Source organism: Pseudonaja textilis, chromosome 7, assembly GCF_049901715.1.
Source record: "Pseudonaja textilis isolate UNSWEBS1 chromosome 7, rPseTex1.2, whole genome shotgun sequence".
In the NCBI taxonomy this organism is placed as follows: Eukaryota; Metazoa; Chordata; class Lepidosauria; order Squamata; family Elapidae; genus Pseudonaja; species Pseudonaja textilis.
Window position 1 is genome coordinate 28,486,571 of NC_141996.1, and position 15,507 is coordinate 28,502,077.

At 34.2% G+C, this 15,507-nt stretch overlaps 1 protein-coding gene across 1 annotated transcript; it reads left to right on the top strand.

Moving 5' to 3' along the window:
* The first annotated feature begins 16 nt into the window (after positions 1 to 16).
* Positions 17 to 15,251, top strand: DRD3 (dopamine receptor D3). Its single transcript, XM_087937862.1, is given in 8 exon segments — positions 17 to 22; positions 11,826 to 11,925; positions 11,928 to 12,059; positions 12,062 to 12,185; positions 12,610 to 12,637; positions 13,074 to 13,079; positions 15,089 to 15,193; positions 15,195 to 15,251. Coding segments are annotated over 8 exon segments (558 nt in total).
* The last annotated feature ends 256 nt before the right edge of the window (positions 15,252 to 15,507 follow it).

Below are 15,507 nucleotides of genomic sequence, written 5' to 3' on the forward strand. Positions count from 1 at the left end.
AATACCTTTTGCAGTTATGACGGTAATAAAAAAAAAAAAATTTCCAATCCACAAGCCTATAAAGCAAAGAAAGGTTAAAGTAAAATTGTCAGTATAGTCACAATTTCATTTTATTATTTACTTGTAATTTTGAAAGGGTAATAACACATCTGTCATCACAAAAAGCTAATTGAAAATCCCCCAACTTCTGATCCTATCTTGAATCACTTTTTTTACATGCTGGAGATTTTCCTGGACCAGCTTCCCAGATTTTGATCAGGACAAATCATTTTAAAAAAAGTTGCTACAAGAAAGCAGAATGAAACATTCAGTATTTTCTTTCTTTGCATGGAGAAGGATGTTCTGTGAGAGGATTGGACTACAGACTCAGCTCCAAGCAATTCATATTAAGAATTCAATTGTCTGTTCCATTTTTATTATTTAAGCTTAGGGAAATGGAGCAACAACATTGACAGCTAACATTCCTATTAACTCACAGAGCAGATACAACCCAGGCAATTCAAAACTTTATCCATGCTGTTCATTTTGTTCATTATACTCGAGGGGACAACTCTAAAGAGAGGAGAAGTCTTGCCTTTACTTCTATTTCTGCCATTTATTTTTATGTGAATGTGGATTACAAATATTGCCACCAAATTATAATTTTGTCTTTTTACTATTGTGTTTTGTCTACATTCCCTATTTATCATACTTTTGATGGGAATAGTTCTAAGCAGATAGGATTGGCTTTCTGTTTACAAGCATACAAGTTCCACAAAAATATAATGAAAATAAATAAAAAGTCAATGGCCCTGTGTATCATAACCACCAGCTCCAAGTAGCTATTAAACAGCAGAGGAGAAAGACCTAACTTTTGATCTCTACAAGACAGCACCACTAAACCAACTTCTCATCCCCTTAATCACCAATTGTGCATTTAAGAGTGAATAGACCAATATTCCTGTTCATCACAGGCAATCAAAAAGGCTACCATGGACAATCATAGAAAACACTACTAAGACAGTTGTCCCTAATCTTTCCGGCAGTGCAGACCAGCACCAATGGCAGAGTTTGTGGGGGGAGATGGTTTCATGCATGCACCTGATATTTGCACAAATGGAGCTTTGCGTGCTTACGTGCTTATTTGCCACTTGTGTGGCCCAATTCCCAATGGGCCATGGCCCAGCACCATGCAATAAATATTTTCTTGTCTCTGCCTTAATGCAATAAACAAATATTTGTTAAATAGCATTATTTTGCCTTAAAGTTTGTACTCCCACTGAAATGATTTTCTACATGCAAACTACATTGTATTTTATATCAGTAAAAATTTATATATTATGTATAGAAAATGTTACACAACTGTGTCCATCTATACAACTACTTGTAACATTCCAATTTTGAGAATTTTTTTAATTTATTCAAACTTTAAATGTGTTTTAATTGTTTAATTCTAATTGTATTAAAATTAATTCTGATTTTAGAAGGAGAGAAATACTTACAGTGAATCTTTTTCTTTGAGAAATCACTGATCTCCTTTAAAATAGCAGGGGGAAAAATCATTTGAATTAAACCAGAAAATGTGAAGAAATGATTCAGAACTTATCAGAATTCAACCCGAATTTGACTCATATCTGTCCATAGCTCAAAACCACTTTAAATTGTGGCCTGTGAAAAGCAAAGGCAATATTTTGTTCACAGGTTGTAGCCTTTTTTAAATTGCAGTGCTTCCTTAAGATAACATGTTATTGTGAATTTGTATTCAGTAGGCATCCCAGCTAATGGATTTTAAAGACAACTGCTTTATGCATGTGTTAACAAAGACATGGCTCACCTTGTCATATCTGAGGAGGGGAGACTGGTTGAGAATACAAGCAATATGTCAGAGAGGCTTATACTGTAAAGTTGTAAGAAAGAGATTACATATAACCAGAATCTCATGGGAGTTGCTTGGAGAGGGGGAAACGTACAGCATACTATCAGCACCAAGGACAGAGATATGAGCAGCTTGGTTGATGGTGGTTTACAGAGATCCTCAGAAAGATGCTTGGAAATTTGGGGGTATAAAATCAGATCCAGAGAGCTCCCATACTTCAAATACTATCTATAAAATTGTGAAATAGCTTGGAGGCAACATGGATGATGCCTGTTTTCTTACATACTTGCTATGATTTCACGTCCTTCTGTTCTAGAGCCACATGAACCTACCATATTCTCTGCATTCTTTCACCGCATAATCAGACCAAGAAGGGTAAGTCATGGTTTTAATGTTTTGCATTTTAATGCTAAGTTATTATGTTTTAGCATGCTGCCAACAGACACTTTCAAATATTAAGAAGCTTGAGACAAAAATATGATTAAAAGATAGAAAGCCAACAAGAGTCTATCTAGAAGGCAGATTTTTTTAAAAAAAAAACCTCAGTGGATGCACCCATAAAGAATATAGGAATATGAACAGATTCATTTTTTCCTCAATATTCTGACTTTCTTAATTGAGGAAAACCTTGAGTTTTAAAACAAATGTTTTCATCTTTCTAAAAGTAAATATCTGGAATTTTTTTTAAAAAATAGAAAAATAGAAAAATGTGTCTGGAAATGAAGTAAAAGTGAAAATTGAGAGTGAAAGATAAAGAAAATATAAAGTCTGGGGCAATTAGTGAGCTTTTAATTGCAACTTTCAGCTAAAGGGGGAGGGGAAATCACTCCCTCTCTATTGTCACAAATGTTCAAGAAATTTATTCTAAAAATCATGTAGGTTTTTCATTGGATCTGAAACCAGAAAAAGGTTAGCCAAGGTTACTATTTTGGAATCATGGAAATGATGAGGAAGCAGAAAGCAAATAGTCTTTTTAATCAAATACTTTTGAGAGAGGAGGGGAGAGGAGGAGAGAGAAAGAGAGGGGGAGAGAGGGTGTGTGCTCAGATTCTGTAATGTCTTCTTTATGTCTTAACAAGATCAACTTTTCCTACTTTCAGAGAAAGCAGTCACAGCTTGCAGATGCTAAATTGGAGGAGGTAATCTTACCAATCTCTTCATTATTGCAGCTAAATCATTAAGAATAGCAACTAAATTCATTTAGAAGATGATCAAAGCTAAATGGAATATCTTCAGAAAATGATCATTAATTGATTGGGAACAAGAGCTTTTGAATATCTTGCTGTGCACCTCCTGCTGAATGCTGCCTTGAATTTACAGTTCATAGTATATAAGACGTCTGATTTCTTTGAAACTTTTAATAACTTTATTGAGATGCTTGGGAATCTGGAGGGAGGGAGGAATGATCCCTAGCATGGAATTTGCCATTTGCAGAGCTTCTGTATTCAGGTACTCCTTGACTTCCAACTATTCTATAAGAGCCAAGGTGGTGCAGTGATTAGAATGCAGTACTGCAGGTTACTTCTGCTGACTGCTGGCTGCCAGCAGTTTATCAATTCAATTCTCATCTGCTCAAGGTTGATTCAGCCTTCCATCCTTCTGAGGTGAGTAAAATGAGGAACCAGATTGTTGAGGGCAATATGCTGACTCTGTAAACTGCTTAGAGAGGGCTGTAAAACACTGTGAAGCAGTATATATGTCTAAGTGCTATTGCTATTCATTTAGCAACTATTTGAAGTTACAAAGGCACTGAAAAAAGTGACAACCAGACCTCATCACCTTCATAGCATCCCTACCACAATGACATCATCAAAATTTGGGTGCCTTGCAGCCAGCATTTGCAAACATATTTATCATTGTGCAGAATCATGGAGTCACATGATCACCATTTGCACCCTTTTAAGTCAGCTTCCAACAAGCAAAGTCAATGAGGGAAACTGGATTCACTGATTCACTGATTTGCTTAAAAATTGTGGCAAAAAAAGGTTTCAAAATTGGGTTTTCCATAGCAGCCTAGAGTAAAGCAATGATAGGATTCTACATGAATAGACTATCAAGCAGTCAATAAATTATCTGGAAAACACAACTTTTGTGTCCTTCAGTGTTTGAAAGCATCCCAGTGTTTAGAAGCATTCCAAGATTATGGTTTTATGAAACATATCATATCATATAAATCTATATTATTTACAAATCCATGAACAAGAAATAAAATGATTTTTAATAAAACTATGTTCTCACTGTTCCTCAGTCTCTATTTTCAAAATGTTCAGTAAGCAAGGCCACTGAAAAGATGGAAACTGTTATAGTCAATGGAGGCTGAGCTATGCATGTTTGAATATTTTGAAATTTAATTATTTTACAGCTGTAATGTGTGTGTGTGTTATTTCATACAAACTTTTAAACAGATATCACTGTTTTGCAGATCTCCTTCATCATAAGGGGGATGGAATCCCTCAGCTCTCCAAATTTTATCATATAAGTCATAAATTGGCAGAATAACTTTAGCAAAATTGGATTACCACAGCTTCATGCCTACTATGTCCTCTTTTCCTCCATCTTGATTTTAGTCATTGTTTTTTGGAATATCCAAGTCTGCCTAGCAGTTCTGAGAAAATGGAACCTGCAAACTACTACCAGCTACCTTGTGATAAGCCTAGCAGTAGCAGACCTGCTGGTGGCCATTGTAGCGATGCCACGGGTGGTATATCTTGAGGTGTGTAAAACTCTGGGTGCTGGTATGTGGAAATCACTTGATATACTCTCAACATTTATTTCAATTCCCTTAAACCAAATAGTGGGTACTGTAATCCAAAATGTTTTTTTCTTCAAATTCAGCAATTATGAAATTACTAACAAAAATATTACTTGCAGATCATATGGTTAGGGTTAAATTGATCTAGCAAAGGAATATTTGGGAAATACCGTAACTTCCTAATATATAAAATTGATGAGCTACATGGAAATACATGCTAGACAAATAATGATGAATATGCTGGGTAGTTACATAATAATTATCCCATCATACTATTCGAACTTCACAGTCCAGTTCACTAAATAGTAAGAACTGTAGGAGCACAAAGAATACTAAAGACATGTTAGCAAGGGTTTAGAATGAAGTCACTAGAATTCTGTATTAATTTCTCAAATATGTAATTTATAATTAAGATTCAGACCATTATAGTTTTGACTGGTACTATTTACCCATTAGATTACTAGAAGGAGTTATAACTGAACTATATGTAGAATTCCAACTAAATCTAATCATGCCTACATCTCTCCCCAATAAACTTCAGCTTGCCTCAGAAAACATTAGTGATCAGTACCAACTTATCAAGTTCAATCTTCAGTAGGTTTGCTTTGCAACTTTTACTTTACAAAGGTTGATACCCTTATAATACTTTTTTTTTCAATCTTTGGCTTCCCTGACTTCACAATAGTTCTTATCATTATGTGAATGCAGTAATGTTGACTATAATAGGATTTTTAAAGTAAGTTTTCTTTTAATGTACAGGATTCAGCATATGTGTTCCTGACAGCACATTTACATAAAGCAAGGTTCTTCAAACTTGGCAAATTTAAGACTTGTGGACTTTAACTCCCAGAATTCCTGAGCTAACATGGCTGGAGGAGGAATTCTGGGAGTTGAAGTCCACAAATCTTAAAGCTGACAAGTTTGAAGATGCCTGACATAAAGAAACAACTAATGTTTAATTTCTGAAGTATATTGATAGAAGGCATGGAGATTTGTCAGCAAAAAGCCTTCTTCCTTGGCTTCTTTGTAGTCTATGTCCTGCTTGATGTCTTTAGCTATAAGTTATAAGGCACTTAGGTCCCAGTGTGTTGAAGGTATGCCTTTCTTCCGTTCCAACATGAGATTGCTACAGTTTTAGGGAATATCCATATGAAAAACTGCTACCACTGAGTGTTGATATTCTTAAGTCCCATATAATTCAATGATTTTAAAATGACAACTTATGTTAAGGTGGTACACTACAGTCATACTGAACACCTGATCATATGAGCTGACAGCATATAAGTTCAATAAATCAATTAAATAGCACTTTTAATTTCTTCATCAGTCATTCTCTAATTGATACTTTTCATATACGTTGGTCCATTAACTAAGAATTCTGCAATTTGAATATCCAATGTAGATGGGGAGTTGGGGGAAGATAATTCATAATTAAACAGTGGCAAATAAGATTTCAGAAAGATAGACTCTACTGCCCATCTCTCCAATAAGACAACTCTGGGCAGTTTGTATGCAAAGAACTGTAAGCAAAACATGGGTTTTTCTTTGGGCTCAACAGAGCAAATCATTTCTAGCATCTTTTCAAGTTGCATAGATGCCATATTTTTGGAATTTGGTTGTCCTCAATCTTAGCTAGTATGGCCTTTAAGAATTCTGAGAGTTAAGGATTTCTGGAAAAGATAGAGAAAAAGCAGAGCCAATTACCACCGCAAAGAAAAAGGAACTGGTGAGTAGAATGGTTTATTGGAATTTCTCTGGATAAGAAGAGGATAGGAGCACCCACAGGTGCTCTGGAAAGCTGCTTCTTACAAGGAGACCTCAGAATGGAGGCTTTGGGCAGATTTAAGTGCTGGGAGATGATGAGATTAGCCATTTTACTTAAATGAGAGACTACGTTCACAAATCTCACTCACTGATCATTTTTTGAAAATGCTCATTAACTATTTCTAAACTATCAGAAATCTTCAAAATGACAAGTTTGAAAATCCAGTTCAATCCTGAACAAAAGAAAATGTTAATTATAGTTTAAGAATTTAAAGCATTTGAAATAAACAAAACAAGCTAAATAAAATTTTATCTTAGAAAGTTATAAATAGACTAAAGTCCCAGGTAAATTTGGAATATTGAAACATTTACTATAAGATTTTGAAATTAATTATAAAGACAAACAGCTTTTCATGGAAAATAGATATTATTTTGGTATTTACAAGCTATAGCAAAGATAAACCATTTCATATTTCAGAAAGAGGACATTAAAGGAGACTAAAGATTTTAGGTAGAGAAAAGATTTACAAACCTATAGGATGGTGCAGAACATTATAACAATGAAAATACTGAAGAAGACTTTTGAAGAACAGAGCTAGAAATTGATAGCCACAATATCTAAAGTGTCAGCAGTGATGTCTGCTTTTATGGATATTCTATGTCCAAAACCTATTATTGAAGAAATGACAGATGTAGAACATATTTTGTCTGACAAGATAGTGATGGTTTAAAAAGTGGATTTTTAACTCATAGGCCAAGGGAATGACATAGAAAACGATATTTAATTGGATTTACAAAAGAATCTGGCTTGAGGTTTTAAAACATAAAAGAGAAATACAAAAGATAAACCAAGAGAGTGAACTTAATAATTTTTTCCTGTTGGATTTGTAAAAGAGGTTTGTTAAAGAGCTCTATATGATAGGACAAAAAATAATTGAAGAGAAACTGAATCTTATGACAATATTTAAATTAAGACAGAAGTAAAAGGAAGAAATATAACATTGGTTTATTTCATCAAGATTAAAATAAGATATGTTATTACTTCTGGAAACACTTTTAGGCATGTTCTCCTGACACTAGGACTGAAAATATGATCGTTTATGGATTTGTTTATAGATAAGACATGGGATATAGGATGAAGAGATAACCTCAAAGGGGGTTGCTAATTTTTTCAACTTGTGGTGAAGTTTGGAAGTCATTTTTTATATACATTTCTTTTTCCCTTTTTCATTTTTATTTGTCTCTGTCTTTTCTCTTGTCTTTTTATTTTTGCTTTTTCATTTGAGTTTCTACTGCTTTCTACTTTTTATCTTTCAGTTAATTTGGATTAAATTTTACTATTATAATCAAAATTTATAATAAAATTATATATAAGAATTCTGGGAGCTGATATGTTTGAAGGTCATCAGAACATATGCATTTTAATAAGAATCCCACACTTTTTTTCCCTGAAACATTAATTAAAAGATAACTTAAAGTCTTATATTGCTGATAGGCAACCTAATACAAATGCTGATGGTTAATTATTCATATCATGTCACAGTAGCTCAAAATAAAAAAATGAAATAGTATAATGCAAATCCAATTATGTTTGCACAATGAAACGTGCACCAATATACTAAACTGTTCTGGAAAAGAAATTATCTTTGTAAAATTGCTGAAAAGCCATAAAGTGGATTGACAAAGGAAAAAGAACTCTTGTGAATATAAGTGGGGATATTAACGGAGAATAAGATCTGATTTAAAGGCTGTAATCTACTGTAAACCAGAACATCTTTCATCTCAAGAATTCAAAGCACTGAATTGTTATCAGGTCCTTTTTACTTACCTCTGAAGAGGGGAGTGGTGCTAAGCTTTTAACATTCAATAATTGGTAAGAGAAGATTATGCTTTAGTTAATCTCTTATTCAAAAGAAGTTACTGAATCTTTTTTTAAAAAAATTAGAAATAATCAGTAAGATATGTTTAGTAGATATATTTAGAGGAGCTTGCATAGCTACGTCTGCTAATGTTTTAATATAAAAGATAAAAAGTGACTTTACTTTATTCTGAAATATTTTATGTCTGTGGACAGTGAACATTTGAAACACCATCCTTTCTCTAGCTACAGATTTAGAAATAAATGAGCTAAAAGAGAATACCACATATAATCATATGCCAGTGAACTATAGAAATAAAAGATACTTTACAAGATGCTGCATTTGAAAGTAAACATTTCCTACAACTGTTCTAGGTAGTGATCCTCATAGAAATCTTCATTTAGAAAACTACTAGGTTGTTTTGTTAATACTAATGTTCTACGGTCCAAAACACTGCTTTTTGAACAGAAAGTGGGATTTTTAAAAATGACAATACTTAATTTTGTAATATGAGGCTATAGAAAATAATTCTAGATACGGGTTATGAATATCAGTCTGACTATTGATGTTTTATCTTGTCTATGAAACATGGATGAAAATATCTTCAGTTTATTGTCGAGGCTTTTCTATATTATACATCTCCAATCCATTACATAGTGTATTTTGCCAAGAGTTGAAGAAGTAGTACCCATGACTAGGACATTTGTGAATGACATATATAAATATGGAGAGGTCTTCTCCAGGGAACATATGAAACAGTCATTTAAATGGTGAACCACATACAATATGTCTTGCCTGGATATTAGAACAGCACGTAACCCATGTACAATGCAAGATTTATTAATCTAACACCAATTGATGGGCTATAAATGGTAGTTATTGGGATTTGGAATTTGACAAAAATGATATCTTTTGTCTTAGCAATCTGCAAAATCTTCATTCCTCTTTAAAACTGATCAGATTCATTCATTCGAATTCATGACAGTATAAATGGATGCTGAGTGGGTTCTATGACAATTTGCCACAGACAACTCATCATCACCAACTCATTAGGACATCTCACCATAGCCAACTTGCCATGGCCAACTCCCCACAGGATAACTTACTATAGGACAAGAGTTACACAAATATCAAAGAAATGGTGGAATGGAATCATTAAAGAATGGATACAAATGGAGGGACAAAATGAAATGTAAATGACAAAAATGAAAACATTATTTTATTTTAAATAATTAAATTGAATTGTAAAATTGTTCCACAGCAAGTTGCCCCATGGCGAATTGGCCATGACCAGTTGTCGCACAGTTGGTTATGGCAAGTTGGCTGCAATGAATTGGCCATGGCAAGTTGTCTCATTCCATGCTGAGTATAACACTTCTTTTAAGTAACAGTATTTTTTTTTAGAAAAATATAATCCTTTTTGTAATGTATGTATTAGAATAAAACGTTATCCATAAATATGGAAAAGTTCATACTTGAAAGATGACAAAAATTGACTAAATTAATATGGCAATGAATTAAATAATTAAGACTTTAAATGGAAGTGATATCTTGGTTAACTGTACTTCAAATTAATCTCTTGTGGCTCTGATTTGTATTTTTCTAAAAACAGATCACAATAAAAATGGACAGATATATGATTGATGTGAGATAATGTATGAAAGTCACTGTTTTTAAAATTAAAGTGATACTTTGCTAAGCTCGGATTTTGGCATCGTTCAGTGTGGGAACTCATTTATTATGCATTAGCATTAACCATTAATTAAACCATTAAGTTTCTTCTACAAACATGGATAAAAATCTTGGTCTTCTGTTTTGGTCTTAGTACATGATGAAAGTACACAGTCTTAGTACATGATGAAAAAGTCTCCTTACTTTTTAAAAATCTCTCCAGAGGCAGAGCGCTGAGGCAGAATACAAAGTTAGAGACTCAGGCTCTCAGGCTTATGCTTCCTCAGATTTGCATATAACATCCACAGCACCCCAAACCCCTGTTTAAAAGCCCCATCTGATAGGAATGATTTCTTCAGCAATGTGAAACATTGTCAAATAAATACTGTTTCTTTTAACATTCTAGTCTTATTTCTCATTCTGTGAAGGAAACATTCTATTTGCTGTTTTAGATTTATAATCCTAAATGACATTATTGCAATACTAAAATCTCAGTTTGAAACACAGAATATCATTGGCAATAATCTCAGACTGCCTGCCTCAGGCAATTTAATGAAGAAGAGATGATGGATATTTTTGACAGCAGCTGTTAAGTTTTGTTATGAACTTTATAATTGGTAATAACACTAGAGACACAAAGTGTTGAGAATACTTGCATTTTAAATATCAGAGTTACTAGCCCTGTGCTGATGCATTAAAGATCCCCATCGTCAACAACACTCTGTGGGTCAATTTAACATTGGCCTGATATGAACTGATTGCCAAGAATAGTTATTGAGGTAAGAGCTGAAGAAGATAATATATTTGTGTGAATTGGGAGATGCTTTTGAAAAAAACATTTCAGATCCAAGGGATGTAGTAGCTGTGATACCGACTGATATCTATCTATCTATCTATCTATCTATCTATCTATCTATCTATCTATCTATCTATCTATCTATCTTTCTGAGGTTCTCATGGGTATTTGTATGTGGGTCTTTGGTTATTCGGGTTTTCTCCCACGTAAGATTGGAAGTATCTAGGCAACGTTTCGATGAAGTCTCATTCATCATCTTCAGGCTTGTGTCTTCTGCTCTGTGCTTCTCTGAGAAGCACAGATGGACACAACCAGAAGCCTGATGATGGCAGATGAGATTCTGCTGAAACGTTGCTACAACTTTAAAAGCACAACTACAATGCCGTGGGAAAATACCCGAACAAAGTTGAATGATTGATATATATATATATATATATATATATATATGTATATATCCAAAACTTTGGACATGAGAAAAGTATTATCAAAGGTTAAAGTTAATTTTATATGATTTCTTTTAAAATATGTATATTAAGCAAAAAAAGTGTGCAATTATTCATCATTGTTTTAAATGGTTGCAAAAGATCACCAAAGACAGCTACAGAGTCTGCATTGGCCCCTAAGCCCAGGAATGTATCTGACTAGATCTATGCCCCTTTCTGTTTAACCAAAGGAAGTTTGTTTTTTCTGACTGGGGAAAATATGTACTGTGCATCACTTTTGCTCTTAGCAAGAGCAAAAAGGCAAGGTCTACAGTGAAGTTTTTTTTTCTATTGGTGGCACTTGTTAAGCAACCAGAAAGATTTTTGTCTCTTTTGGAGATGAACTTTACAATTAAATAAGAGAAAATTATCCAGGTCATTCTTTTGGTATTTCCCTTTGATTTTAAAACTTTAGACAATTTCTTTTGTAAATTCAGTGAAACATCCTTTCCAGAGTCATTCTCTTGGTCTCTCGGTTGTAAATATACTGCTGGTGCCATCTCTATCTTGTCAGATAAATGTTCTACATCTGTCATTGCTTTAATAACTTTTTTGGACATAGTGTATTTATAGAAGCAGACATCACCACTGGCATTATTGATTGTAGCTACTAATTTCCATTTTTAAAGGTATTCTTCGTAAGTAGCTTTTAATTTTCTTGTCTTTTTGTATATAACAACCTACAGGGAGAAAAGCTTTGTACAAGAATCCTCCAGATGCTATTTCATGTTGCTTGGTGCTAAAATGTTGTTGTCTATTGAAAAAAAGTGTCTGACACCCACAAATTTACCAGTATATTGCAGCTTTTGCCAAGAAATTTCCTTCTCCAGCAGAGGGGATAAACAAACTGATGAATTAAACATAAGGAATAAAAACAAGGAAAGTTAAACGTGCACAGGCTCAGCAATGGCAAAACAAAACCATTTTTGAAGCTACCATAATGACACTGCTCAATGCAATTTAGAAAAAGAAAAGCCACTTAAATGCTAGCTATTGTTCTTGGTAAGTAGGTTTCCACTTTTTTAGAAATGTAAAATTCTACTCTATATCAGTATATAAATATCCCCTGACCAGTCATGTCCAACTCTAGAGGGTGATGCTCATCTCAATTTCTTAGCTGAGGGAGCCAGCATTTTCTGAAGACACTTCTGTGGTCATGTGGCCAACATGACTATACACCAAGCACACAGAATACTGTTACCTTCTCACCAAAGTGGTACCTATTTATCTACTCGCATTTGCATGCCTTTGAACTGCTAGGTTAGCAGGATCTACAGGAAGTAACAAGAGCTCGCCCTGTTGTGTGGTGCTCAGATCTTGAACCTAGGCTATCAGCTTCTTTAAACACTGAGCCATTGCATGCCCCTCCCCCCATATCAGTATATAGCATATTGCTACTACCGTGGTATGAAATTACATATTACTCATAGTTTTGTGCTATGTCTTTGGATGAAAAATGTAAAGATGTGTAAGAACGATGTTAGATCACGTTAAAACAAGAAGAGACTATAGATGTCAGCCAATGTGGTATATGAAATAATATAACAGAATCATGACTTCTATGACTCACCAGAAACAGCCTCTCATAACAAGGGATGATTCTTACAACCAAGAGGTAGTTCTAAAAGAAAAGATGGGTTTTTTTATGTATGTATGTATGTATGTATGTATGTATGTATGTATGTATATATGTATGTATGTATGTCAATTGCTTACAAGATAATAGGTATAAGTAAAAACATAGTTATGAATACCTGGATATATATAAGAAAAATAAAAAAAATAAAAGAAACAATAGGACAGGGACGGCAGGCACGTTGGTGTGCTTATGCACACCCCCTGCAGACCTCTTAGGAAAGGGGTGAGGTCAATAGTAGACAGTCTAAGGTTAAAGTTTTTGGTTCCCATACATAAAGATAATGCAATGGAATTCTAGTGAAAAAAGTTCACATACTGCATGAGAAGAAGACCAGGCTGGAACTGGAAAAACCATGTCAGAAGTTGTAAACATCAATGGTATCAAGCTTGGTCTTGGTTTCACATGGCAGAAGCCTTTTAGATATAATTCTGCAAGAGTGGAATCTTTATTGTAGACAAGAATGAAGACTTTAAGCCTGATATAAATTGTTTATAGCAGAAAAAAATTCAGTTTAAGCTCTCAGCATCTTCTTCCTGACTTTCTCATTAGTAGAGTTCAGCTGGATAGTTCAGATATATTTTTTTGGTTATCATTCTGCCAGCTTCGGCCTTTACAAGTGAAGTACCTCAGAGCTATCATGTAGAACTGTGCCTTACATGAGTTGTCCTGGAGTTGAACAGTGTATACATTCAATAAATAACAAACTTGAGAAAACCTCTTTATAATCCTCATGTGACATTAGTAGATGGCATCTGAATGCTTAAAAAAAATTAAAATCACCCAAAACTGACAAGATAATCAAGGTTTGTGTAAGCCAGAGGTCTCCAAATTTGGCAACTTTAAGACTTGTGGACTTCAACTCCCAGAATTCCTCAGCCTGCATAGCCGGCTGAGGAATTCTGGGAGTTGAAGTCCACAAGTCTTAAAGTTGCCAAATTTGGGGACCCCTGGTACAAGCTGTTTCCATATGAAATCTCCTATGATTTGACTAGATGACTAAATTATTAATCGTCAAAATAATTTCAATATTATTTTTCATGTTTAAACATTTTTAAAATTAAATGTGTACATTGTTTAAAAATAAGAACTTTTTAAAATATGCAATATTTTGATTATATTTTTAAAAGTTATATTTTGGCACCCATAAGATGGTGTGAAATTGTACAATGGAACCACTTCAAAACAGGTGACTAAGGCTTATTTTAAGAAAAAGTAGATATAGCAGTTTATGAAGCCAAAGTATTTAATACTGGTTTTGGATCAAGTTTTTTTCTCCATTTTGTTTCCAATCATAGAGAAAAAAATAACCACATATGTGTTTTCTCAGTTCAGATTACCAAGAAGTACCTTGCGTCAAAGGGGAATAAATTAGCAACAAAATAACTCACATTTAAATAGTTTTTTCCATTATCTATTAAAAATAAATTTACTGAATGTTAGCTAAAATTATATTTAGTTTTATTATTGCTAGCTTCCATGTGTGTTAATAAGATATGTGAACAGACAGTCAAGGATCTCCAAGTATTTTCTAGAATAATGTGTAGTTAGCTTAAAAACAGACAGAATTAATTTGACCTTGTTCAGGGGTGGGATTCTACCAGTTCGTACCTATTCACTAGAACCAGTTGTTAACATTCTAAGCAGTTCAGAGAACCGGTTGTTAGAAGAAATTACTGGCCTAATCCTGTAAGGAAGGCAGGAAAGAAACATTCTGGTGTTGCTTACAGAAACTGCCTCTCCATTAACCCTTATTACATTCTTGGCAGGACTAGACTTCCTGTCTCTGGAACTTCTCTGGAGTTTTTTTCCCCTCCTTTGCTGGTACTTTGCTTGTGTGGCGTGACCAAAGTTACAATGGCACTGAAAAAAGTGATTTATGGCCGTTTTTCACATTTATGACTGTTGCAGCATCCCCACAGTCATGAGAAGCCAGGCGAGGAGATGCGTGCCTCGATGTGATATTAAGTGGGCCATGCCCAGCCAATAACATGACCACCAAGCACTTCCACCCAGTCACATGACCACCAAGCCACGCCCACCAACTAAACCACGCCCACAGAACCGGTTAAAAAAAATGAATCCCACCCCTGACCTTGTTCACTTATTATCTTCAGAGTGGCAGATTGCCTTAGATAAGTGCCTTTAGATTTATGTGAATGAAGATTTAATTAACCATTGAGCAAAAATACGTTGCTTTCTCGTTGTCTTTTATATCCTAGAGACTTTTATAGTCTCCTGACTGCCTTTCTTTGGAGACACACATATTGGAGACACACATATTGAATAATCATTGTCAAGCCTGCCATGTCTCCCCAGAACTCTACAGTGTTACCACTTGGCTTGGTTAAATCAACAGTAGCCTGAAACCTATCATCTAAAACCACCTTCAACAATAAGTTCTGTAAAGCTTTCCTTAAGATTCTGTACTGCTAAAAATTTGGGGAGTGCTTTGTATTCCTTGCAGGAACAGGAAAGAAAGGTGTAACAGATTGATTTGTTCATCAGGATGAATTTTCTCTGTTATGTGGGAAATATTTTTATAATAGTGAGATTTATTAATTTTGCTATATGTGGTAGAGAAAAGTCCTCTAAATTGCAGTACCACAATATTTGGTATTGTAAAAAAATTTCATTAGTTACAGAGTTCAAGGGACACAATTTGATTAGCACAGCCAGTGCCCTGGAATTT